The sequence below is a fragment of the Hyperoodon ampullatus genome (genome assembly GCF_949752795.1).
Source record: "Hyperoodon ampullatus genome assembly, chromosome: 10".
Taxonomy (NCBI): domain Eukaryota; kingdom Metazoa; phylum Chordata; class Mammalia; order Artiodactyla; family Ziphiidae; genus Hyperoodon; species Hyperoodon ampullatus.
This window is the reverse complement of record NC_136923.1, coordinates 69900772-69926569: the sequence shown is the minus strand read 5'-3', so window position 1 is coordinate 69926569 and position 25798 is coordinate 69900772. Positions and strand designations below refer to the sequence as shown.

The following is a 25798-nucleotide window of genomic DNA, read 5'->3' as shown; positions in this document are numbered from 1 at the left end:
CTACCTCATTAAGAAGGTGGTGATAGGAATTGTTAATTGCCAAGACACTCCATGGGCTTTCAATAAGGAGGTGAATTTTGAAGATGAATTCTCCTCTGCCTCGCTGTGACTAGATAACCTTTAAATCAACAATACCATAGTAACACCCTTTTCCTGTGAAATCTTTCTGGGTGCCAATCAGAAAAAGCATGTGGTGAGGCTGGGATGATACCCTGCATCCTAGTGTATCTTCAGCAGTTTAACTTCTCAAGATGGAAAACAGTTGCATAAAAATGGATTTACTTGTTTCATTTTCTACTCAGTAGGCAAATTGATCAGCTCGTTGTCTTTACAGGGGTCTTGTCTCTCCAAATGCCACTACCTTCACTACCACATTACCTGGCAGGGTTGATCAAGACACAGCCTAAGAACAGGTTCTGGGCTCACCTGGACCACATCACATTGCAGGAACAAAAGTGAGGTTTGAAAATTCTGCTGACAGCCTCTGCACCCGCGTCTTATCCTACCTCTCTCCTTACACTTTCACACAAGCATTTAATAGGATAAATAAATGCCAGGCTAAAGAATAAAAACTTGTCCAGTGATACCTGTACTCCACATGCTAGTCACCATTTCTGCAGTTGAATATAAATATGTTTCTGATACTGCCGAGTACCACACACCAGACTGTGTAACAAACAGATTTCTACTCATGACAGGAAAGGAGTTCCAACTCAGTTTCCATGAGAGGCTGGAACTCCCTCCTGTCCTTCTCATTTCCAACAGGGTAGATAACTGAGGGACAGGAGCAGCAACGGCTATCTCTTCAGAAGATGAAGAGCTTTGAGCAACTGTAACTTTCTAACTGCTGGGAGAACCACCTAGTCCTGACTACCAGCATCAGTACTTACAGGATATCTATGGCCATCCCAGAGGTAAAAGGAAGCTTCTAAAAGCTCACTCCTAAGGACAAAGGATACAGGATTCTCAGAGGCTAGAGCCAGAGTGCCTGATGACAGCTCTGTCCCAAAGAACAATTTCACAATACTATGCTCTAAAGTCAAGAAATAAAAACAGGGACAGGAAAACTGTAAGTCAGCCTAAATAATGCAGCTACACAATTTCGCTTCCATGTGACACGATGTATGTGGTCAAAGGGAGAGGAAGGATTGTTCTAAGTTTTGTTCCACTGTGGGTAGGCATAAAGTTTTTAAAAAGTACATCCCACCAAAAATTCCAAGAGTTGGTATTACACTGGATAATACAGAAGGAAAAGGTTACTTTAAAGCTATTTCAAGGGGTTAACTGACAATGAATTATGGTTCAAAGAAAATAATTTTCTAATCAAACTGTAATTTAAAAGGGATATGGGGGAGAAATCTTCCATTTATTATATATAGTAAGAAGCTCATTCAAAATTAATTTAATATCTGAATTTTATGGTACATATCTCAGAATTTCACTGGTTTGGTTAACTTCTAAGTAAGTCATCAATGAGAAGGACCCACAGTAATATGCAGTGGGGAGAAGCTGAGAGCAGTAAGCAGTGACAATGCAACTCTAATGAAATATGTGTAAGAGCAGTTGGGGAGGTTTTTGCCTTTTCTGTATGTGTGAGAGGAAATAAAGGGTGTTTAGAAATAAGAATCCTCTACTCTGATTTCCCAAGCTCCAAACCTAGAGCTCGCAGGGAGGTACTCGGGAGAAGAATGAAGGCGCTCAGCCTCTCAGGGCGCCAAGGACACAGCATCCACTGTGCTGTGTCCTCCACTGGGGGGACGCTTACCGCAGCGGCACGATCCCAGTTCCTGCTGCACCAGCTCCAGTTTGGTTTGGCACTGGAAGCACCGACGTCGGCTTTTCTGTTTAGATCGGCTGGTTTCCTCGGATCGTTCAGTATTCTCCAGTAGTCGTGGCCGTTTCACTGGCGAAGCCTCATTCTCAGACTGTGAATCTGAGCAAAACAACACATTTGGGGGTCAGGGTTAGTGCTTGGCCTGGCAAGCACAGCTGATTAATGTACAGCCAAGGCATTCTTCTGACCAGGCTACTGCCCTTTTCCAGGAACTGGATCAGTATGAGCAAGAGCCAGTTCTTCTAACTGGCCTGGTTTATGTCAAAAACTGTGACAAGCATGCACCTTTAGAGCTGACTTCTAACAAGCCAGGCCCAAGCTAGGAGAGGAGGGTGGGTGGCTCAACAAACGTCCGTTCTGTGCTGTCTTTAAAAAACAGCCATCTCTATGAGGAGACCATTCGAGCTGGAAATGAGATCCTCTCTTTGTGCCCCTTCTTTGGGTCCTACCTGTTTACTGCTTGTATTGGTTATCTCTTCTTGGATCTTTGTCCTTAAGTAGACTGTAATTTGCCAGAGAAGGGACTGTGTCTACTATTTCTGTATGTCACCATGCTTAGCACAATTCTATACCTGAAGTCAGTGTTTCATGGGTGATCCATGATCTTTTCTAGTAAAAAGACATTTCTAGGGGCTTCCCTGGTGGCGTAGCGGTTGGGAGTCCGCCTGCCGATGCAGGGGACACGGGTTTGTGCCCCAGTCCGGGAGGATCCCACATGCCGCGGAGCGGCTGGGCCCGTGAGCCATGGCTGCTGAGCCTGCGCGTCCGGAGCCTGTGCTCCGCAACGGGAGAGGCCACAACAGTGAGAGGCCCGCGTACCGCAAAAAAAAAAGAAAAAAAAAGACATTTCTATTCCTATGCACAACTAAACGCACAAGAATCAGGTTCTAATACTGAAAACGATTCCAACTTTATTCAGAGTGAAGAAGTAACCTTGCTTGTTCACAAATAAGCTGTCCCATGGCCTCCAGAGTGGGGTGGTACAGAGACAGCACTTGGCACCGCAACCCTAGGGCTGGTGCCAAATTAGCAGTTGAAGGGAGATGCAGTGTGCAACAAGTGTTTTGTATAACCTTAAAAAAGTAAAATGCGATAAAGTTCATGTCACAGGCAGACTGTAAATAACTCTTGCTTTCCAAAAAAAAAAAAAAAAAAAAGAGCCAGCACATGGGGGGCTCTGTACTCTTGGAATTACTGCCACTACATACTGACGATGCACCTCTTGCAAAGGTTCCGAAGTGATTTGTGCTAAACCACCTCTGGAAGAGAGTCTCCTAATACAGTAGCTTCTTACTGGTCTCCCTGCCCTTCCCCTTGTCCTACAGTCTATTCTCCACACAGCAGCCAAGAGACCCTGTTAAAAATCAAGTTAGAATCACTTCACAATCCTGCTCAAAATCCTCTAATAGCTCCCCTTCTTGGAGGAAAAGTTCAGATACTTCCTATGACCCTCAGACAGGCCCTGCCTTTCTTATGTGCCCTCCTCCCATCTCTATCCCCTCATCCCCTGCTACTCTCTCCCTCTGCTCCACCCACACTAGCCTCCTGACTGTCTCCTACCTCGGGGCCTTTGCACCTTCTGGTCCCTTTGTCTGGAACACTCTTCACCAGATCTACAGGGAATTCCCTCTTTTAAGTCTTTTAAGCTACATTTTCAATGAGGTCTTCTTCCCTGAAAACCCTATCTAGACCACTCTTGCCCCCTTCAGCAGCACTTCCCTTCCTCCCTTTTCCTGCCTTTTATTCCTCCACAGCACTTATCTTTTGACATTATCCTCCAGGAGAATGTAAACTCCTGGAGGGCAGGAAGTTTCACCAGCTTTGTTCACTAATGTGCCCTCTATGCCTACAACTCAGTATTTCTTACATGAATAAATCTCCTAAGGCAGTCCTGATTTTCTATTTACAGTGTCTCTAGTGAGAAGCGGTAGACTGTTGGCAGTTTTTCTTTCTTTCTTTCTTTTTTTTTTTTTGGCCACGCTGCGAAGTATGGAGGATCTTAGTTCCCCGACCAGGGATCTAAGGGAACCACGCCCCCTGCAGTGGAAGCACGGAGTCTTAACCACTGGACCACCAGGGAAGTCTGGCTGTATTTCAAGGAATGCTGTCTGTATCCCCTTCCCAGCCTCCCTCTGTGTGGAGAAGATGCTGCATTTCGCCCGAGCACTCACTGGCCCTGACGGTGACAGTGGTAACAGTTTGCTCACAGCCCTCCGGCCCACCGTACCTTGCACTGACTTTCAGAAGGTATGCACCATTCTTAGCAATTGTAAGCTTCATTTTTCATTTCATTTAGTTCTTGCAGCCTACATGACATTTTCCCCCAATACAAACCAACTAAACAAGGCCTTTGATGAAAACAATTGAAAGCAAGTTCAGCCTATTTCCCAGCTCTGCTGGGCAAAGCTGTCCAAACCTAGTCAGTGTGATGACTGAGGCAGCCAGACACACCAGGCCCCTCCCCTTCCCCTATAAGAGCAACAAGCAACAATCTAAATGTAAATCATTACAAGGCAGCGAGACAAAAGGAATTCACCTGGTATGGGCCACACTGTTCTCCGGGGGGTCCTTTTTTACAAACCAGAAAGGGCACTATCTGTATTAATAACCCTATTTCGACTTTTTTTTTCCACTGGATAATGAGAAGAGAAAATTCTAGAGTAAAAACCGAAACAAAAAAATGGTGTTTGTTCTGAGACAAGGTCCTAAACCTGGAGCATCCACATAAGAAATTATCCCCCAACCCTGGGGGTGAGTTGGGGAGAGGAGAGAGATTAGGGTTCACACAAGAAAGTGGCTGAAGCCTTTGCATTATTAAATTGTTAAAATCCAGAAGTTCTTGACACGAGGCCAGCACACCTCAAATATAAAAGAGGACCACTCGGACCCTCTTTTATTTGCACTGCGACCTCATAGAACTGAGCTTGTGTCTGGAAATGCAATGTTCATATTCGAAGCTGTTTCCCAAGTGCATCTGCTCCAAACTGTCAAATGTGCTGTCTACCTACATAGCACCTATTTCCATTTCTAAAGCAAGCCTCTGCTACAAGAAGACAATTTACTTTCAGTATGTCAGTGTTATCCATGGCTAACTATTTTCAAACAAGCAAGAGAGTGATATGTGAAGACAATATTTTTTAACATATGATTCCTAAGATTGAGAAACAGAATTCATATTGATATAATCATCACTGGTCATCACCAAACAACCCAGCTGATGGAACGCCCCAAAATTAGGAGGCCTGTCCAGGCCTGATCTCTTTTCTTCTAATTCTCCACCTTGTCTGACCAATGAGCACTCAATAATAACAAAACTAAGGAATAGGTCTGCTTGGTCTCATCCTGAAATTTTCCTTTATCCATTCCACACTATATATAACGACAACTGCATTATTTGTTCTGGCAGGCAGGAGGCATGGGATGTTCCTGAAACAGTGGGTCCTTAGGGAGGTCTGTGATGCTGCCAACAGCTTCTGGCGGCACTGCACTGGCCATCCTAAAGGAACACCACTCAGCCCTAGTCAGTCCTCTGAGAGTCAATGTCTCAGCATCTGTGCAAGTCCAAGACATGAGGCATCCATGTACAGAAAGCCTGAGCCATGAGAAGCAGTCCTCAATGAGGCTGAACCAAGACAGGTGAAATGTTTACCAGAATGTGTTATTTTTCAGAATCAAGGAACTGCTCCTAAACTTTAAGAGATTCGTAACTTTAGCATTCTGGAGTACGCCCACTTATCCTTCACCCAGTCAATGGTCTATTAAGTGGAAAGGAATCCTTGTGCCCTCTAATGCTCTCTACCACAAGGAGGGAGGGGAAAAAACTCCCTAAACTGTTTACCACCTTCCACATGCTGCCATCCAGTTATGTGTTATCTATAACTTCTTGGCAAAGCAAACCATTCCTTGGCACTTCCTCACAAGTTAACTTAGTATTTTAATTATAAGCTGATGAAATAAATAGCTGTCTACAGGATCATCATCATGTCTGCATAAGAAATTTACATCTCCTCTGCTAATTACTTAATGAAACCTGTGCCACGTGGGGAGTTGCCTAAATAAGAGAAACAGATGTCCAGGACAGGGATTTTAATTACATAATAATGAACTAGATAATTCAACTGTTCAATTACTAATTTAATGGCAATTTTAAAAAGACCACCAGAAAGAAAAGATCCAATTATGGTCAACACTAAAGGAACCCTCATCTACTGTCCGTATTTGAATAAATTAAAGTTTGATTATTTACTTTTTGCTCACAAATAGTAAATAGTTCTTGTTACCCTGAAGCATTTTCAACTCCTCAACAATGATGGAAAACACCTACCAGTCTACTTGCATAATCTGAACTTGGTTAGTAAGGGTTTAATGCACAGAGAAAGGTGAGCAGAAATAACTCTCATATGCAGCTTTAACTGTCAGAAGAAACGCATCCTTGCAAGAAGCATGCTCATTAGCAGCAGGAGTGTAGCGGCAAGCTAGAAACTGTTCCCACCCCAGGAGTTAGGAGTGACTTCTAATTAAGGTCCTTCATAAAGGGCCGACAAAGCACCTTTTCCCAGTATGCTTTTTCTGGAGAACACAATCTAGTCTGTATGCACCCACACAAGAGCTGCCCACATGCCTATGCCAGGCTCACAGTTCTTGATATTCAACCAGACCCCCTCTTCCTCTGCCTACGTTTAATAGCCTGAGGAGGATACCACATCAGACCTTCTAGTCAAAGGAAAGTCTGATCAAGAATCATAATGTGATTAAATGAGAAAGGAAAATCTTAAGAAAAAGTATTTTATCTCTCAGTTTCCTAGATTTAAAGTAACCATTGCGTTATTTGTGACAGAGAAATAAGTACAGTGATTTTTAAAATATATAATCCTCTGAAGAGAGAAAGTCTTCTAATTGTACTTTCCTAGCCAATAGCAGAAAAGTAGTGGTAAGACTTTCAATTTAGGAACACAGTTTAACTGGAAAACTTGACTGGAGACGACAACAGACCTACTTCTTTTAAAATTCTGTTTTATCTCTGACAGAAATTCACATTTGTTCCTTACTGTCACTGTTCTTGTCTTTATAACTCATGTTCTCTCCTGAAAATTTCCAAATAAATTGTGTCAGCCCTGTCAGAGTTGAATCCCAATCTCTCTGAATCTCCCATCGCTGTGCAGCTGGCAGCCCGCACACAACTGAGACTGCTAACCATGACCATGTCCTTCTGACACCTCAGGCAGGCTCCTGACCCTCTGCACAAGCCAACACTCATGGTTTTGAACAGGAAAGTGGAAATAGCAAAGTGGCAACAAAGAGAAGGAAGCTTCTTCTACTCACTTCACCCATACCTTCCCTCACTTCTAAGAAAGAAAGATGAATCTGTTTAATCTTAGGTTTTATGACAGCTTCTGAGGTACTCAATCAGTTTTTTTAGAACCTATCACAGCCTCTTGACAGACTGACATTTATGATCCCAACCGTCTGTGCAAACATCAGTAAGAGCAATAATTAATGAACCCTCACACATCACTGCCGTCTCTCCTTCGACCACTTAAAAGAAGCTTAAGGGCTTCCCTGGTGGTGCAGTGGTTAAGAATCCACCTGCCAACACAGGGGACACGGGTTCAATCCCTGGTCCAGGAAGATCCCACATGCCGCAGAGCAACTAAGCCCGTGCGCCACAACTACTGAGCCTGCAAGCCACAACTACTGAGCCCACATGACACAATTACGGAAGCCTGTGTGCCTACAGCCCGTGCTCCGCAACAAGAGAAGCCATCACAATGAGAAGCCCATGGACCACAACAAAGAGTAGCCCCTGCTCGCCACAACTAGAAAAAGCCCGCACACAGCAACAAAGACCCAATGTAGCCAAAAATAAAAAATAAAAGAAGCTTAAGCTGCTAAAACCTCTGTCCATGAAAAACACCACACTCTCACTGGAAAAACTGATAAAAGACACTTAAAAAAGAAAATCTGTTTTATAGGTACTTTCTCTCTCTCTTTCTCCTCAGGCTTCCTTTCAGTGTGTGCAGGGATTAGATTCATCCTCTCTGGCTTCTTACTCTGTATGCCATAAAAGACTTCAGGAGAGAAAACTCCCTCATTATCCATTAAAATTTTGTTTCCACTTTATTTGGCTGGAATTTTCCCCTTCTTTCTTATTTTCCTAATGGTCCTAGAACTATTTTGGAATATCACACCTGTTAAAAAGCTGTTACACAGAGAAAGAAGTTCAACTCTTTGGAAGAAGCCGATTATTAAAATTTTGTGGAAAATGCCTTCATTTTCTTTTGATATGTAATACAAAGATGAATCTAGTTTGAAATACTCCTAGGATGCCATGTCTTAGATCATAACCATTTTAAAGGTCAGGTGTTCTCAAACTGCCAGGCAGTACTGTTGTGAAGCCCGAATCCCTCTCTTCTCCTTCCATCTCCACCCCCATCCCTCCAGGTTATTTCCTCTGGCTTGCTCCTTTTCTTGAGGGTGGTCTCCTCCATCACAACCTCAAGACAGCAGACCTCTGACTCTTCCTCCTTGCTGAGAACACAAGATCGGGAGACCTGGGGTGGCCAATCTGTAGAACCAATTATCTTGGGAGCACACCTGAACTTTTGGGGTCTCTGTCCTTCTCAGTATGCTCAAAAGACATAAAGCATCAGAAATCTTGAGGGTAATTTTATCATCTAACTGTCTGACTTTGATCTTCACGACAGCAATGCAAAGCTGCTTCTGTAGGGACATTTTTTGATTGGAAGACAGCTTACAGAGTAGCAGAAAATGCATAAGTCATGAGCCATAATTTGTACCCTTCATGAAATGAGCACCCATACGTCCCAAAGACATGTTTTAAAGACTAGGATCAGATTTCTCACTTCCTCATAGCCCATCTTTCCCTCTGATTCCCGCTGGACAAGAAGCTGAAAGCTGATTTTGGTGGTACACACTGACACCAAAAAAAAAGCAATTATGAATTCATCAAAGGATCAAGTAAGAGAAGCTAATGGGCTGTGGGGAGAACAGCTCTCCATTAAATAAAATCATCTTAAATGAAATCATGGCATCAGAGTCCAACAATTCTAAAGGAAGGGGTTTCTCTCAATTTTTCTTTCTTTCTAATCTGTCTGCCTTTTATTTCTTTTTCTTGCCTATTGTATTAGCTAGGCTTTCTAGTATGATACTGAATAGGAGAGTTGAGAGAGGACATTTTTGCCTTGTTCTCAACCCCAAGAGGAAAGTATTCAGTCTTCACCCAACTTTTTATTTTGAAAAATTTCAAAAATATAGAAAAGTTCAAAGAATAGTACAATTAATACCTGTGTACACTCCAGTCAGATTCAACAAGTGTTAACAAACTATCTGTCACACTGCTTTATCTCTCCCACCCCGACACCAAACCATCTGAAAATAAGTTGCAAACATCAAAATACTTCATATATACACATTTAACAATAAGGGCATTTCCTTACATGACTAAAATATCATACCTAAGAAAATTAAGAATAATGCTCCAATGTCATGTAACATTCAGTCCATATCCAAATTATCTCCATTGTTTTCAATGTTTACCTTCATAGTTTCAAAGGCATGTCCAATCAAGTTGCATGTGTTACATTTGGATCTTACGCCTAAATCTCTTTTTAATCTAGAACAGCATACTCTCAAATCGTATATTCGTTCATTCATTCAAATGACATGGACTTCTGGATAGTCCTGGTTAGTTTTCCTGTGGAATATACCACCATCCGGGATTGACTGATTCTTTCTCCCTCTCTTTTCTGTTTATCTCTCTATTTTTAATGGCATCATTTATTGTAAGGAAGGAGATTTTTTTAACTGTACACCTCCTCTGTTTCATATTCAAGACCAGCAAGTAAACTTCCAGCAAGCCCCTGACAAACCCACATAGTTGGAGGGCTGGTGAAGAAGGGCAAGCACTGTGTAATCAGCCCAGTTCCCATTCCACCTCGGCAGTGGGGGAAGGAATGTTCTTCCTCTAACTTCCTCCACTGCACATCTGCCGTACAGGACATAAGGATATAGTTCATCTGTGCCTTGGCAAGGAAAGGATACTCAGGTGAACGTTAGGAGAGGAGCTAGCTGTCAGTGTTTTAGCCCATGATTTCTTAAAGTGTGATGGCACTGCCTGTGACTGAAGTTGGTCCCAGAAGGCCACAAGTCACTTCTCTAAATATCTCCTTTCCAATAGCTTCCTGGCCTTTTTCTGATTGCCCTTCCCCTCCTGATGGACTCTACACTGTTGCTAATTGTTCCTATAAGATATCTCTTTCATTGCTGATCACCCAACTCTCTAAACCTAAGGAAAATTTTCATCAGAATAAAAAACATAAAGCAAAAGCCCAGGAAAGTTCACTTGCAATAATAATCACAATCTCATTAAGTAAAATAAGATTCTCAGTTTATTTGATCTAATTTATGTATGCCTCCAGATTAATGACCACTCTGTTCAGGGCCCAGACAACAGTCAATATTTTATTAATTATTTATCAAGTACCTACTGTGTGCCAGGCACTGGGCTTTAAACTAGCAAATCAGAACTACACATGGCAATGATCTCTCCTCTCAAGGAGGCCACATTCCAGGAAAGATATAAACAAATAAACCTACAGCATATTAATGTATGAAGAGACTATGAACATAAAATGTGGAAGTGATCAATTCTGTTAAGGGGGTGATTAAGAAGAAGAGGGAAAGGTCGAAAAGGTACCTCTTGGGGCTTCCCTGGTGGCACAGTGGTTAAGAATCCACTTGCCAATGCAGGGGACACGGGTTCGAGCCCTGGTCCGGGAAGATCCCACACGCCATGGAGCAACTAAGCCCGTGTGCCACAACTACTGAGCCTGCGCTTTAGAGCCCGTGAGCCACAACTACTGAGCCTGTGAGCCACAACTACTGAAGCCCACGCACCTAGAGCCTGTGTTCCACAACAAGAGAAGCCACAGCAATGCGAAGCCCGCGCACTGCAACGCAGAGTAGTCCCCGCTCACCGCAACTAGAGAAAGCCCACACGCAGCAATGAAGACCCAATGCAGCCCAAAATAAAATAAATAAATTTATTTCTTTTTTAAAAAGGTACCTCTTGAACTTAAGAACTATACTGTACACATATAAACCGGTGATTTTTAGCTCACATCTGTCATCCTCGCATTGTTTTCTGTTAGCCCTGCTTTTCAAGATACCATTTGTATAAAAGTTGTTGCTCATCTACCTTCTACCTCATCTCTTTACCAAAAATCGTATCAATTAGTAGAGCCTTTCACAGTCTGGGGAGCAAAGGTACATGGAGAACACCTGATTAATGGGCTTTCAGGGAAATAAAGCTGCTTTGTATCTTTCTCCTCTCTTTGACGCCAACTGGTTCAATTTGCGGGGGGGCGGGGCGGGGTGTTCATGAACACCTCACTAAAATGTCAATGGCCACGTTAGTTCTCCTTCCATCACGTTTATTAATCTTAATACTGGTCTGTTGGTCTGATCAGACCCATACATGGCATTAACTGCCAATTTTTCTCTATCAGGAATCTTTCAAGCCCATTTTCCTCTTATTATTAAATGATTTACTCTGAGATAATTGTAGGTTCAAATGTAGCTATAAGAAATAATACAGAGAAATCCCATGTACCCTTCACTCAGTTTTCCCCAACGGTAACATCTTGCAAAAGTCTAGTACAATATCACAACCAGGATGTTAATGTTGATACAGTTAAGCTACAGAACATTTCCATCACCACAAGGATCCCTCATGTCGCCCTTTTACAGCCATGCCTCCTTCCCTCTCCCCCTCCCCCCACCTTGCTCCCTGGCAAACCCTGGCAAACACTAATCTGTCCTCAATTTCTAAAATTTTGTCATTTCAAGAATGTCATTTATACGGTCATACATGGACTTACAGATGAAATCATATGGTATGTAATCTTTTGTCCAAGCTTATTTTTAATGTCACTTATCACAATAGATAGATATGCCACAGGAGATTCCTTAAGTTACGCTTCAGTAATAATTACAATAATAACGACTAACACAAAGCACTCATCCTGTACCGGCACTTTTTAAATGCTTTTACAAATATTAACTCATTTTGCTTTTATAACAAGGCTATGTATGAGGTAGGTACTATTATTACCCACATTTTAAGATGAGGAACTGAGTTATGGGGTAAGTGAATTGCTGAAAATCACACAACTAGTAAGTAGAAGAGCTGGACTGTGAACCCAAGCACCATGGCCTGGAGTCCTTGCTCTTAACCACCACGCTATCCTGTCTGTAATTGTTATTACACTTCAAGACTCTACTTCTGCTCTGCCATGAGGGTACCTTACTGTGAAGATGAATTTCTGCTACTTCGTATGTATCCAAAGACCCCACTGCCTCTGGGATGAGGGTGAGGGCAGATACTGGGTCAAGTGTGGGGATGAAAAGCAGCACCCCTCTCACTTATGATCTCCTTATCCAAACATGGTGGTGCAATTTCTCTAAACTACATCTCTGTTGAATAACCTTATTTGTTCTCTGCTCTTAGAATATGATTTATAAGACTTACTCCTCATACCATTTTCTTCCTATCCCTGTTAACTCTCTGAATATCTCTGGATTGTAGTCACAGTATTTTATTTATATGAAATCAGCTTTATTTTTTTCTCTCATGTTATTTTTAAAAATCTGTCCACAGATGTTTCTTTATTATTTGTAGGATGATAACTTTTCCCCCAGTAGCAAAGAAAAAGGTCTCTTTAAAAAGGCACAGATAGAGAGCTTCCCTGGTGGCGCAGTGTTTGAGAGTCCTCCTGCCGATGCAGGGGACATGGGTTCGCGCCCCGGTCTGGGAAGATCCCACATGCCGCGGAGTGGCTGGGCCCATGAGCCATGGCCGCTGAGCCTGCGCGTCCGGAGCCTGTGCTCCGCAACGGGAGAGGCCACAACAGTGAGAAGCCCGCGTACCACAAAAACAAAAACAAAAAAAAACCAAAAACAAAAAAATAAACAAAAAGGCACAGATGAGGGTGATTACCCCATAAACCACTCCTGGGTTCATCTGAAAAACTGTGGCCACCATCCCTGTTTGTTAAGTGCTATTCCTACTGCACTGTTTACTTAAAACGTTATCACCAGGAGCTAAATTCTACAGAGGGGTGGCTGGTCAGCAAAACGTGTCAGACTAGCAATACAGTAGTCATCCTTTGTAGCTGGTACTGGCCTGGCACCACTTCCTTGTTTTAGCTTCTCCATTAGCAAGACCTGTCCTGCCTGCCCAACTAAACCATATTACTTTCCCCATAGATTTTTCAGTTACTCATTGTAACTGACAAATTACCCTCAACAGATCATCTTTCCTTTTTATAACCTGTTTGGGTATTTTAGAGTTCAACAACATTACAATGCATTGATTTTTTAAATATTACATTTATAGCATCAGTAGCGTACAGGATACGGCAGAGCACTACTGAGGTGAGACAGAGAGAGCAAGATGAAGAAACCCAAGAGAAGTATGTACTTCTCAAAGGCCACATGCCTCCGTGTTCGGTGACCACAGAACATGCTCTATGACCACAAGGATTGCAAGACTCTCGGTGCTAAGACGTCTTGAACTTCTGTTCTACTACCTTTTCCAGTATTTCCAGAAAATTAATAAGATCAGCCATGCTTTATTTTCATTTACCCAAAGAAAGAGAAATTTGAGAGTATCCATGAAGTATCTATATAACCAGACTTATTTTCATATAACTGGGTCTAAGGCAGGCAATACTGTTTTCATTTAGTTTCTTAGAACACTCATTCATTTAGACGTTACACTGACTAAAAAATATGTAATAAGTCTACTTTGTAGTTACATGAAACCTAGATTTTTCAAATTATGCCTTACAAGACTATACGACTGTTTTGAGCAGCTGGGCAGTACATGTGACTACAGTCACTTCTTCCTACTGGTGACATATTTAAAGAAGCCAGGAGGAAGGAACAGGCCAGAAGTCTTCAAATAATGTTGTACCCTCATATCTTGGTCTCCAAAGCCAATGACTTGCCCAAGGGTTAATCTGATTTGACCCTGGGTCTTTTGCCAGGACGACTGAAAAATAGGTGTCCTTTATGGAAAACACTTGAGTATGGGGATAGGGTGAGGACATGGGTAAAGAAGAATGAGACATTAATTCAATTTTTCTGACTTTTTGTTAAAAACATACAGACAAAAAGTCAAATATTCCCACACAAATCATCTCACCCCTATGAAGCCTATCATTGTTTTGTCTGCCTGACTTATAATGCAAGCCTCTAGGGTCAGGGACAGAATCGGCCGCGTTTAGTACTCCACTGGTATTCAACAACAAAATAATAATAATAATGAAAAAGAATATCTCTATAACAGAGGACAAGTTCCTAATGACGGTAATCTTGCAATGAGAGATTGTCATCCTGTGGGCTGTGCTCCAGGTTTAATGTAAGGGGGGGAAAAATGTTTGAACATTTATATTTTGCTATTTTAAAAAAAATCAGCTTGAATGCATAACTAAGTAGATGCTAAAATTAAATAGCTGATTTGTTTTTAAACTATTTTTGTTTCTAATTTAGCATCAACTTAATTCAGTTCCTCTCTCTACCTATCACTTAGTTTCTTCCACCCAAGATTTAGTCTTTTGACTCATTACTCCCAGGGTAAATCCTTAAGCTTAAAAATAAATACATCTGTGCCTCATTTTAACTCCTTCCGATGTGAGCCTAAATGAACCTAAAGTTAGGACTTAACATTACGATCAAGAGTGCCCAGTGAAAGCCTTGTCCCGGCCCCTCCCACCCCCCCCAAATGAGTACGTTAGGCTTTCATTACTCAGGGGTGTATCAGTGTTGATGCAGATACTACCAAGTATGTAGGGGGTTGAAGAAAGCTGCCTTAAGAAAATGGCTTATGAAGGAAAGAGAAATAACCCCATTTGTAAAATGAGCTGCTGGAAAATCAGAGGCGAGAAACTCTACCTAAAATTATTATGAAGATTTATCTTTAGTCCATATTTGACACATGAGGAACAAGCATCTAGCATTTCAACCTCAATTCAACCAACTTTGCTCAACACTCTTCACTTACAGAATTATGATTTATCAAGATGTCCACACTATGAACCATACTAAAAAAAATCAACTATATATTTTATCAATGTTAACTTCCCAACTTTGAAAACTGTACTGTAGCTATGAGACAATACCTTGATTTTAAGAATTACACACTGAAGTTTTAGTATAAAAAGGTAATTACTGAAATGGTTAGGGATGTGGCTATAACACACACACACACACACACACGTGCACGGAGGGGGTGAATAGAGAGGAGAATAAAGAAAGCCAATGTGGTAAAATGTTAACATTTGGGGAATCTGGGTAGGGGAGTTCCTGAGAATTATCTTCTCATAAAATTTCTTTAAGTCCGAAACTGTTAAAAAAGCAACAACCACTATATCCCAGAGTAGCCATACTGTCTTTTCTTAAGGCAGCTTTCTTCATACTTAGAGATGACTGGCTAGAGTGCCTGCTGAATTCCTTCCCAGAAATGTTGATACTGCTTAGGTCTGATGGGAAAGTGCATGACCAAACAATTGTAGCAGGTAATCAACAGTAAGGTCAAAGCTCATGCTTCTCCAGGTTTGTAGTTAAAGTCAACACTTATCTGTAAGTACACTTTAATGATTAGTCACAGACTTGTACCTGTCACTCTCTTAGTCTATACTTCCTCCAATTCCAATAAGGATCCATTTTAAATTGTATCAATCACTGCAACAGCTGTTCCAGGAAGGATGATGACCAAGACCTTAAGATGTGATTTTAATCTTTTAGAAATGGATTTATCAACAGGAAGCCAAAGAAAAAATAGTTCTGAACCCTTGTTACAGGAACTATCAGTTAATGCCAAGCTGGAAAACAGCCTGCTGCAGCTAACACTTCCCCTTCAAATCAGTACTACACAACCCCCGCCCCCAGCACAACTTTCTTTTAAAAGCGACCCTGCATATTTGAACACATAATTCAAGCTGTAATGTAATAACATCTTTGGAGAAGAGTCCTTCAACTTTCTCTAGAAACAAAGAAGCGGTACCCAAAATACTTTTTTTGCAAGTAAAGTCTGGCCCACATTCAAGGTAAAAATCTTAAAGACTGTCTCCTGTATTTTTTCTTTATCCCTTGCCAAAGTAACAGAAAAGTTAACAATCTGAGTTAAATGCCCTGTTTTCTTGCTTATATATGTATACATTTTTAATAAATTTTTGAAAGGGTGGATGGATGTGGGAAATGCATAGCATGCAACTAATTCCTCTGTCCATTAAGCTAATAGAGATGTGGTTTATTTAAAATTCTGAGTTGTGGTTCTGGTATTTGGGAATGGCTTTCTGAAACTCTGTGGGTGGATACTGGTAATGAAACAGAGAATTCAGAACGGCGGGGAGCATAGGGCCAAATAAGCTTTTATAGCAGAGTGTGTGTATGCACTAAAAATAATTATACATATGTGGCGGGAGGCTGGTTAACTGAGCCCACAGAGGCACTTGGCTGTTCGGATAACTAATCACAATATGAAGTCCCCCATGACAGGAATGTTTCCAAGTTTAAACTGTCTGACTTTTAATCACAAAGAAGTAAATTTATTGGCTAAAGTTCTCTCATGTTGTTAGGATGCAACAGCCAGTCTTTTTATCAAGATTTTAACTACAAGAAAACTATCAACCCTCTGCGGCTCTTAAATTGTGATTTGCCTCAGAAAGAAGGATTTCTCAATTATAAGTATAAAAACTTAGAGAAGAGCTCAGAAAATAAGAGTATTTATTGTTTTTTGTTTTTTTTTTTTTGGAAAGTAAGCTTGTGAAATTTCTGTAAGAATTACTTTATACCAACACATACAGTAAAATTTTACTTTTAAAACAAGGCCTAGAAACAAAACAGAACAAAAAAGAAGTTTGATTTACTCGTTCTGATGCCCAGTTTTCTTAAGAAGGGGTTTTCTGGGCTTTCTGTCATTACCGCCCTCATCTGTTGAAACAGGGCTGCTAAATGCCCCTGACTCCACTATCCTCACTTCCTTTCCAGGTCTGCACTCTCCAATCTGCTTGGCCTCGGGCCCTCATTACCAGCTTCTGATTCCACCTCTTTGTCCAACCAGATCATGTGAGTGATGTGAGATCTTTCTCACTTTCCTCCACACTCCCTCAAACTCCTCTTTACCTTCCTTTCATTCAGACCATCAGGTACATTCTGTCCACATCTCTATTACCTACTGAGCATTTATCAGGCACTACGTACTTTAAATAGATTATTTCATTTCCCTCAATAACAACTCAATAGCTGGGTCTGTTATTTTACAGAAGAGAAAATCAAGGCTCACAGAGAGGTACGATTATTCTTCCAGTTACATGGTTGGTAAAAGGGGGCACTGGAATGTGAACCCAGGTGGTCTGCCTCTAGAGGCCCCCATTCTCAACCATGAACACGTATATCTCCCTTCCCTTCAGGATTAGGGGCTTTACCTTGGGTACAATCCTATCCCCTAGATTTCCAAAGAACCACATACTACTGAGGCTACCCTTTCCTTCTGTCTTCCACCAATGATTAAATCAGGAAGCACAATCCTGACTTTGTCCCAGATAACTTTTAGTTCAAGAGGATTAAACACATTTTCCTCTGATCCCAACCCCCAGACCCAACTGAAATAAAAGCACAAAAATAACAAGAATGAACCCATTGCAATAAATATAATTGTGTGTGTTTAACATAATCAGCAAGAGATTTTAAACAAATCTCTAGACGGTGGTAGCAACGGGAGTGGGTTAAGGCTGAAACTTGGTGACTGCAGAGGTGGTTGCTGCGTGCAAAGGAAAAGACTTAAGAGAAGCAGAATGAGAAGCAGGGCAGAAAGTAGGGGTTGCACTGAAAACACTTTTGTTTGTTTGTTTCTTTTTTTGAAAAACAACTATACTGGTTTTGGCAGCAGGCCACATTTACCTGGCAGAAATCTGGACAGCTCCTGTCTAGAGAAACTGAATGACCTGCCTAGGCAAAGCCATTTCTATGGTTCCTCGTAGTCCAGTCTTCCTCCTCCATCAGGTTCTTAACTTCCTCACAACGACCCTGCCAGTTAACACCTCATCCCCACTCCATTCCACACAGAGCCCCAGTAAAAATTCCCATTCAAGAAAGAGGCATTGGGGGCTTCCCTGGTGGCACAGTGGTTGAAAGTCTGCCTGCCGATGCAGGGGACACAGGTTTGTGCCCCGGTCCGGGAAGATCCCACATGCCGCGGAGCGGCTGGGCCCATGAGCCATGGCCGCTGAGCCCGCACGTCTGGAGCCTGTGCTCCGCAACGGGAGAGGCAACAACAGGGAGAGGCCCGCGTTAACGCAAAAAAAAAAAAAAAAAAAAAGAAAGAGGCATGGTAGAAACCCTGCCCACCCATCTAGGCCTTTTCTCTTAAAAGTCAACAGAGGGACTTCCCTGGTGGCACAGTGGTTGAGAATCCGCCTGCCAATGCAGGGGACACAGGTTCGAGCCCTGGTCCAGGAGGATCCCACATGCTGCGGCCCAACTAAGCCCATGCACCACAACTACCGAGCTTGCGCTCTAGAGCCCGCGAGCCACAACTACTGAAGCCCACGTGCCTAGAGCCCGTGCTCCCAACAAGAGAAGCCACCGCACCACAACGAAGAGTAGCCCCCACTCACCACAACTAGAGAAAGCCCGTGCACAGCAACAAAGACCCAACGCAGCCAAAAATAAGTGTGTGTGTGTATATATATATATATATATATATATATATATATATATATATACACACACACACATAAATAAAGTCAACAGAAAACCAAGCTTCACCAGGCAAGTGAGGAGAACCTGAAGCATGAAGTAAAAGACAAAGATAAATAGGAAAACTGGCCTCAAAGCAATCACAGAGAACTCAGCAAACAGAAGAGCCCAAGTCTAACCACTAATTAATACAGTCAGAAGATATTACTACATGGGACTTCCCTGGCAGTCCAGTGGTTAAGACTCCGCGCTTCCACCGCAGGGGGCTCAGGTTCGATGAGAGAGAGAGAGAGAGAGAGAGAGAGAGAGAGAGACAAGGCTTAAAAAAAGAAGATATTACTATATGATAGTAATTCTTATTATATCCATAAGCAAGAATAGGATACTATGAAAAAGAAACCTTCAGAGAACCAGAGCAAGCGCATTGAAAACTTGATTGTTGCAATGCAATCAAAAGAAAAGCTGAGAGATAAAGTCAACAGAATTACCCAGAACACAGAGAGGAGATGGAGACTATAAGAAAGGAGGTCAAGATCACCAATCTAGCAGGTCCAACATCTATATTATGAGTCCCAAAAGAGAAGAGAACATTGGGTTGGGGAATATCAAAGACAGTCTGCAGCTCCATGAAGGAGTATGTCAGTCTTCAGATCTTAGGGCCTAGCAAGTATCCAGCATCTTGAATGGGGAAAAAAAAGGATGACCACCAGATACTTACTACAAATTTTAGAACACCAAGAATAAAAACATGATCCTAACAGTTCTCGAGGTGGAAAAATCCCAGCTATACTACTTAGTATCAGTGTCATCTGACTTCTCAACAATAATATGAAATGTTAGAAAACAAGGGAGCAATGATTTTCATCCAAGAATCTATACTTAATCAAACTTTCCATCAAGCTGGGGACAGAAGAGACATTTTCAGATATGCAAGAATCCCAACACTCTTTCTCTGAGGAACTTACTTTGGGGTTGTATTTCAAAAAATGAGGGAATAAAAGAGAGAACAGTAAAGGGAAATTCTGAGGTGACAAAATAGGCTTATAAAACATCTAGTCTAGATTGAGGCAGAAAGATGGTGGGCTCCAGGAGGGAGGTCTTGAGTGAAAGGTATAAATACAGGTTAGAAAAAAAGAAAGGCAAGTATAAGTTCCAAGGAAAAAAAACTGTATTAAAAAAATTACGATCCAAATATAAAGCAAACTAAAATGTGGCATGATTTTTGAGCAACTGATGGAATACAACAACAACAAAACCTGATCTGGCTTTGATGTAAGAACATTCTCCTTACAGGCCCAGGCACTGTGACATCAGACCCACAGAAAAAGCAATCTATTCCTATCATATAACTTGGCCTCCTGGCAGGGAACAACATTTACAGAGTCATAATAATATAAATGTCATTTATTGGCTTTCAATTTAAAAAAACAACCTATGGACATAACAAGGAAGATTTGCTTGTGGCTATAGGCCAAAAATAAATAGTTAACAACTGTGACAATATAAAAAGTATAAGTGTAGCTGACAGGAGGTATGATAAGGTAGTACCTCTTATCACAGGCACTAATATCCTCATTAATAGATGGTGCTGAAAATTGATGGATTAAGAAAGAAAAGGTTGAAAACAAATAACATACATTTCAAATGCTGGGATGAGGAACTGTGTGAGCTAAATCTTCATGTTTCAAACCAGTTGACATCTCAAAAAGCACGAATATAAGCATTTTTTCTTTCTTCCAGTTAGTAAAAAGGAAACGTAAAGAGTGCAACTACTAAAACAGAAACTGTCAAGAGAGAGATGCTGTTCAGTTTTGTGGGGTGGGACCATCTCTACACTATCTTTCTCTTATAAACTATTCTGGGTTATGATGTGCTACCATGTGTTACTTTTGTAAAAATGAAAACATATAATTAAAAAAAGAAATGAGTACCACTTATTCTCTCTTCATGCTTTTCTTCTGGGTTAAATATAGTAGCCAGAGAAAGTCTCACTTTGCCCCAATATAAATTTAAACTATTTAATGACAGTTTGGATTAGCTACTATTTAGAAATCCTGTTTTCCCCCCTCAGTCCACAGTAGTTCTCTCAGTTCTCTGCTGCTACTGATAGCTGTATGATCTATTTATTCAGAAAATGATGACCTTCAAGGATGAACTCCGTAGTGCACCTTGTCTCAGCTGTCTATATATTAAAAGAGAAAACCTATTTATCTATATCTGTATCTCTTGGCTTATACTCTAGTAGGAGGGAACTAATGCTTCTGGGTTTCTGCCTCTAAAGAATCTTGCTTGTGCACCTTTTCTATTCCTCCTCTAATATTTTCCACTTCTTTCCCTTCTTTTTGTACTTTCCCTTTGTATCTTAACAAGGGTAAAATATTTCCCTATCTTAACCACCTCTGCATCAAGAAATGCCTGATCCTGATTCTCCCTCCAACCAGCACTATTTATTGGTTTTTAATGGCCCAACTAACTCCTTAACTGAATCACTTGTCTGCTGCCTTTATTTCCTTGTTATCAAATGCCTCTTTAATGACCTTCCATCAGGCTTTGGTTTCCCACCATATGACTATGACAGTAACTTCTTTCAGGTTCTCCAATGATCTTCTGCTACCCATAGGCAACAGCTTTCCTTAGTCCTCATATTTCCTGGCCCCTCTTCTCATAACTCTTTCATGATGCTGTACGAAGTTTTCTCCCTTCTTTAGCTTCCTTAACTGACTGGCTCCTCTTCTCTTTCCCAGCCCCTTAAGTACAACCCTTAGCCCCTTGTTCTTCTGTATTCATTCCCTTACCCACTTGCACACCTTTCATCACTGCTTCAAGATCGATGATTCCCAAACTAGGTCTATATTTTTAACTTTCTACAGGACAATCTACAACAATCTACAATCTAGCTCATCAAAAACTGAAAATACATTCAACGAGTTTTTCTTCCCATTCCCTCCCTGCCATCAGTCACATCTTTCTTCCCTCAGTTCCCCAAGTTTATAAACTTTGCATGCTTTCTTCAGCCAACTCTAATCAGTCATCAAATCCTGTTATTATTATTTTAAAACATTTTTCTCAGTTACCTTTATTCCTCCATTCCACTGGCCACTACCACAGAGCACTCTGAATGAACTGGCTCTTTGGTAAGTCAAATATTAATTCGCAAAAGGAAAAAAACCTATCCATATAACCCAGTGGCCAGACATTTTACACAATGAAGGACTCCTATCACATTAATTCTTGGTTTATCTGATTTGTAATATTGAGATTATAATCTATCAGGCTCCTTTAAAATAACTTAAGGCATCAAAGAACTCCATAGAAAAACTACAATTTCTCTAACAGCAGGAGGTCTCCTGGTAGATTAGTTTTGAAGGTACTGCATAAAGAGGTGTATTCACTTAAAGGCACAAGTGACAAACAGCAACTCCAGAATGCTCATAAACTCCGGGGATCAAACTGGTAAACCGTTTTAAAAGCATTCCTCTGTGGCTCTGCAAAGATTTCTCCTATTGCAAAGGTCTAATCACTGTGATTTAGTGATGTTGAGTGATCAAAGTTCAACAGAGCTGTATCTCAATTTTCCCAAGTATTAGGTGCTTATCTGCTACTCAAGAGCACTGCCAGGTTGTTTATTTGCAGCTTTCTGTTCACTGGAAAACATAATCCCCACTGCTGGACTTTCCCTCCACACGCCAGTAGCCCTCTATCACTTTAGGTTAGTCTAACACTAACCCTAACTCTAACCGTAACCCTCATACTAAGGCACTAAATTCTAAGCATTTCACCAAGAAGATAATTCTTTAAAAGAAAAAAAAAAACCCACATTTGTATATTTTCTCTTAATAATTAGCATAATTTATCCTCCCTGTCCTCACTTTTTTTTTTTTTTTTTTTTTTTGCGGTACGCGGGCCTCTCACTGTTGTGGCCTCTCCCGTTGCAGAGCACAGGCTCCGGACGCGCAGGCTCAGTGGCCGTGGCTCACAGGCCCAGCCGCTCCGCGGCACGTGGGATCTTCCCGGACGGGGTACAAACCCATGTCCCCTGCATTGGCAGGCGGACTCTCAACCACTGCGCCACCAGGGAAGCCCCACTGTCCTCACTTTTAAAAATAAACATTAGTTACATTTCTTGCTCTCTAAAGCTGGAATTAGTTGTATTTATGTTTCTGTACTTATTCTGTCTCTTTATGGTATAAGCTCCCAGGGGCAAGATACATGTTTATCACTTCTTTTGCATGTTCCTACAGAATCTACTACAGGACTCTGTCACAGCAGTCTTTTAATAAAGTACTAGACTGGCTGACTACAGTGTTTCCACTTGTCCTATATTCCATGTAAGCAACCACTTCTGAAGATGTGATCTATAACCACAACAGCAGGCAATACAATAAGATCACGGCTTTAATTGGCCATGATTATGAAATATTTCTGAAACTCTTCTCAACGGGGGTGCCTTAGAAGCAGACACAGGTATGAAGAATAAATGCCAGCCCACCTGCTGGCAGGAGAGGCAATGCGATGCCTCTGCAGATAGATGAGCAAGCAGGAAAATGGATAACACAACTTGTCTTGGAAGCAAGCAGCACGATGAGGCAGTAAAAACCCATCAGCATACATCATCCTATCACAGCCTAGTGTCATTCCCAGCCTCTATTAGCCCTCACTGCATCAGCGCAAGTCCCAGACACTTTATCCTGTTTATAATTGCTGATGAGCAGTAATAAGGGCTCCATGCCTCAGCTCCGTCCGTTCCACTTCAGCACACACCTATTAGGTAATAACTTTTATTTACAGCCTTGCTTGATGTGCTGTTCTATTAGTACAGCCAGGAACTGAGGAGGGCAGGAAAAAAAAAAGTCTCCTTAATGGGCAGTATCATTGTGAGGCTCGGATGATTTATAATGCAGCTCTGTGGTTGTTCTATCCCGCTCCTGGTTAAGACTGCTTCAGGAAAGCCACATTTCTAACACGCTGCCCTCCAGCAGGCACACAAGTGCTATGGAGCAGAACCTGGAAGGCACCCCCCAAATCCACCCCCCAAAAAGTCCAAAAGTTTCAAAGGAGGAGAGGGGTATTAAATTCCCTTGATATCCTTTTTAAATAGTGTTGGCTCAGGCATTTTGCCCCAGTGGAGCAATAGAACAACTAATTAATGGAAGTTCAGGGCTTTTCTCCTTGGTAAGAGTGCAAGCTGTGATAAAATAAATGACCATAAAGGCAAAAAAACAGTTGTAACTGCATTCAAGGATCCAAGCAACCTGAATTTGCACAAAGCACGGGGACCACAAGCAGCTCAACACCAAAGCCTAGGACAGACGGGGACACACACACACACACACACACACACACAAAACAGCAACAAAGCTCATCACACTTCCTTTTCCTCTTTATACTGAAGTGCATTTTTATCCTTCAAGTGCAAAAATTCCTCTTGACAAGGCTGGCACCCTGGCTTGATATTCACTTGTATCAGCCTTTTCTCAGAGGGGGAGCCACTGTTTCTCACAAGTTAAAACTCAGCCAAGGCCTCTGAAACAAGCCTCTGACTTCAAGTTCAGCAAACTTACACATACAAGTCTAGCTGGCCTATAACACAAACACAGCAATTGGTGGCAATGGGGCCTAACTCTCATTTAGGGGTACAAATGAAAAACAGTAAGCTTTCCTTAAGCTTTTCTGAAATCTATACATCGTGTGAGGTCCTTTAAACTTACCTGATATTATTTACATATTGAGTATCAAATCATCGAGTATCAAATCATCTTATTATAATGAACCTGGCTACCTCATTCTATTCTTTAATATATGCAACAAATCAAGCAATTAAACTTTTTACCAAAAAAACAAAACAAAAAAAACCCACAAGAAAAAGCATTTAGTAGATTATCTCCCTTCCCAGTTATCCACTCAATGGACAAAAACCACTGTCAGTAAACAATCACTGCAGCATACCATGATAACCTGTGGCTTTTTTCCTATGTTAAACATAGCAAGATGACACCTTCTAGATTAGAGAAATTTTTGCAGTCTTGCCTAATATTTGGTATTCGTCCCCCACCCCAGGACACAAGATGATGAGTGCACAAGGTAAAACATTTTTTTTAATACTTTTCCCCTTGCCGTGACAGTTTTAGCATGTTGATCTTTCTTCAATGGTTACATTAAATACTAATAAAAATGACCACCTAGAGGGGTGGGATAGGGAGGGTGGGAGGAGATGCAAGAGGGAGGGGATATGGAGATATATGTATACATATAGCTGATTCACTTTGTTGTACAGCAGAAACTAACACACCATTGTAAAGCAATTATACTCCAATAAAGATGTTTTAAAAAATGCTAATAAAAAAATGAAAGGTTTGTATCTTCCCTAATATTCTCCTGATGGGAACTTGCATATTACATAAGTAGGTCAAATTTCTAATTTTCTATCTCAAATGCTGATATTGCAGACCTGAGGGAAAAGCTATATCTGAAGGACCAGAAAAAAAAGAATGAAAAAAGAACTGAATTACATAGTTGAACTCACACCCAAAGCCACCTTCCTTCCTTTAAAGCTTCACAGAGTCCTTCTGAGAAGAGTTACCTACAGTGTATGATATTGACCAATACAGTCTATAGTCACCCACTCAACTCTCTGGGATTAAATGCACTGTTTCCATGAATATTGAACCTACCAGGAGATAAAACACACAACTGTAGGTATTTCTAAGATTTATAGGGCCACCTCTGATTTAACACTACCACCCTTTAGCTTCTGGATCAATTTAAAAGATCTTATATAAACCTCTTGGTAACATATCGACAATGAGACATTTCCCTTTAACTGGCATCTGAACACTGATGTGGAAAGTGTTTAGCACATCAATCTTCTCTGAACTGCCAGGTGAAAAGGAGTTTCTACTCTTGTCTTTGTACGAACAGACAATAATATCATGAGCAGGCTGCCTGAGAGAAGTGAGTCAAGAAAAGGTTTTTGGGGAAAAAAAGGAAACAATGAACAATACCAGGCTATCTAGTTCATGTCACGGTTCATCACACTGAAATAGGTGACCCAAAAGGATAAACATGTGCTTTAGCAAAGAAAAGAAGAAAGAGGAGAGGGGAGGGGAGGGGAGGTCAGGCAAGGGATATACAGTTAAAATGAATTAGCATATGCTTCTTACAGAGTGGAAAGACGATTCTTTC

The 25798-nt window shown here is 41.3% G+C and overlaps 1 protein-coding gene across 1 annotated transcript in view; it reads right to left on the bottom strand.

The window, feature by feature from the left end:
* Nucleotides 1-25798, bottom strand: part of ZFAND3 (zinc finger AN1-type containing 3) — a gene marked incomplete at its 5' end in the record, with an annotated part of 214161 nt that overhangs the window by 24232 nt on the left and 164131 nt on the right. The window contains one exon of the mRNA XM_079712639.1: nt 1766-1933. Within this exon, the coding sequence (XP_079568765.1) occupies nt 1766-1933 (168 nt within the window). The remainder of the gene's footprint in view (nt 1-1765; nt 1934-25798) is intronic.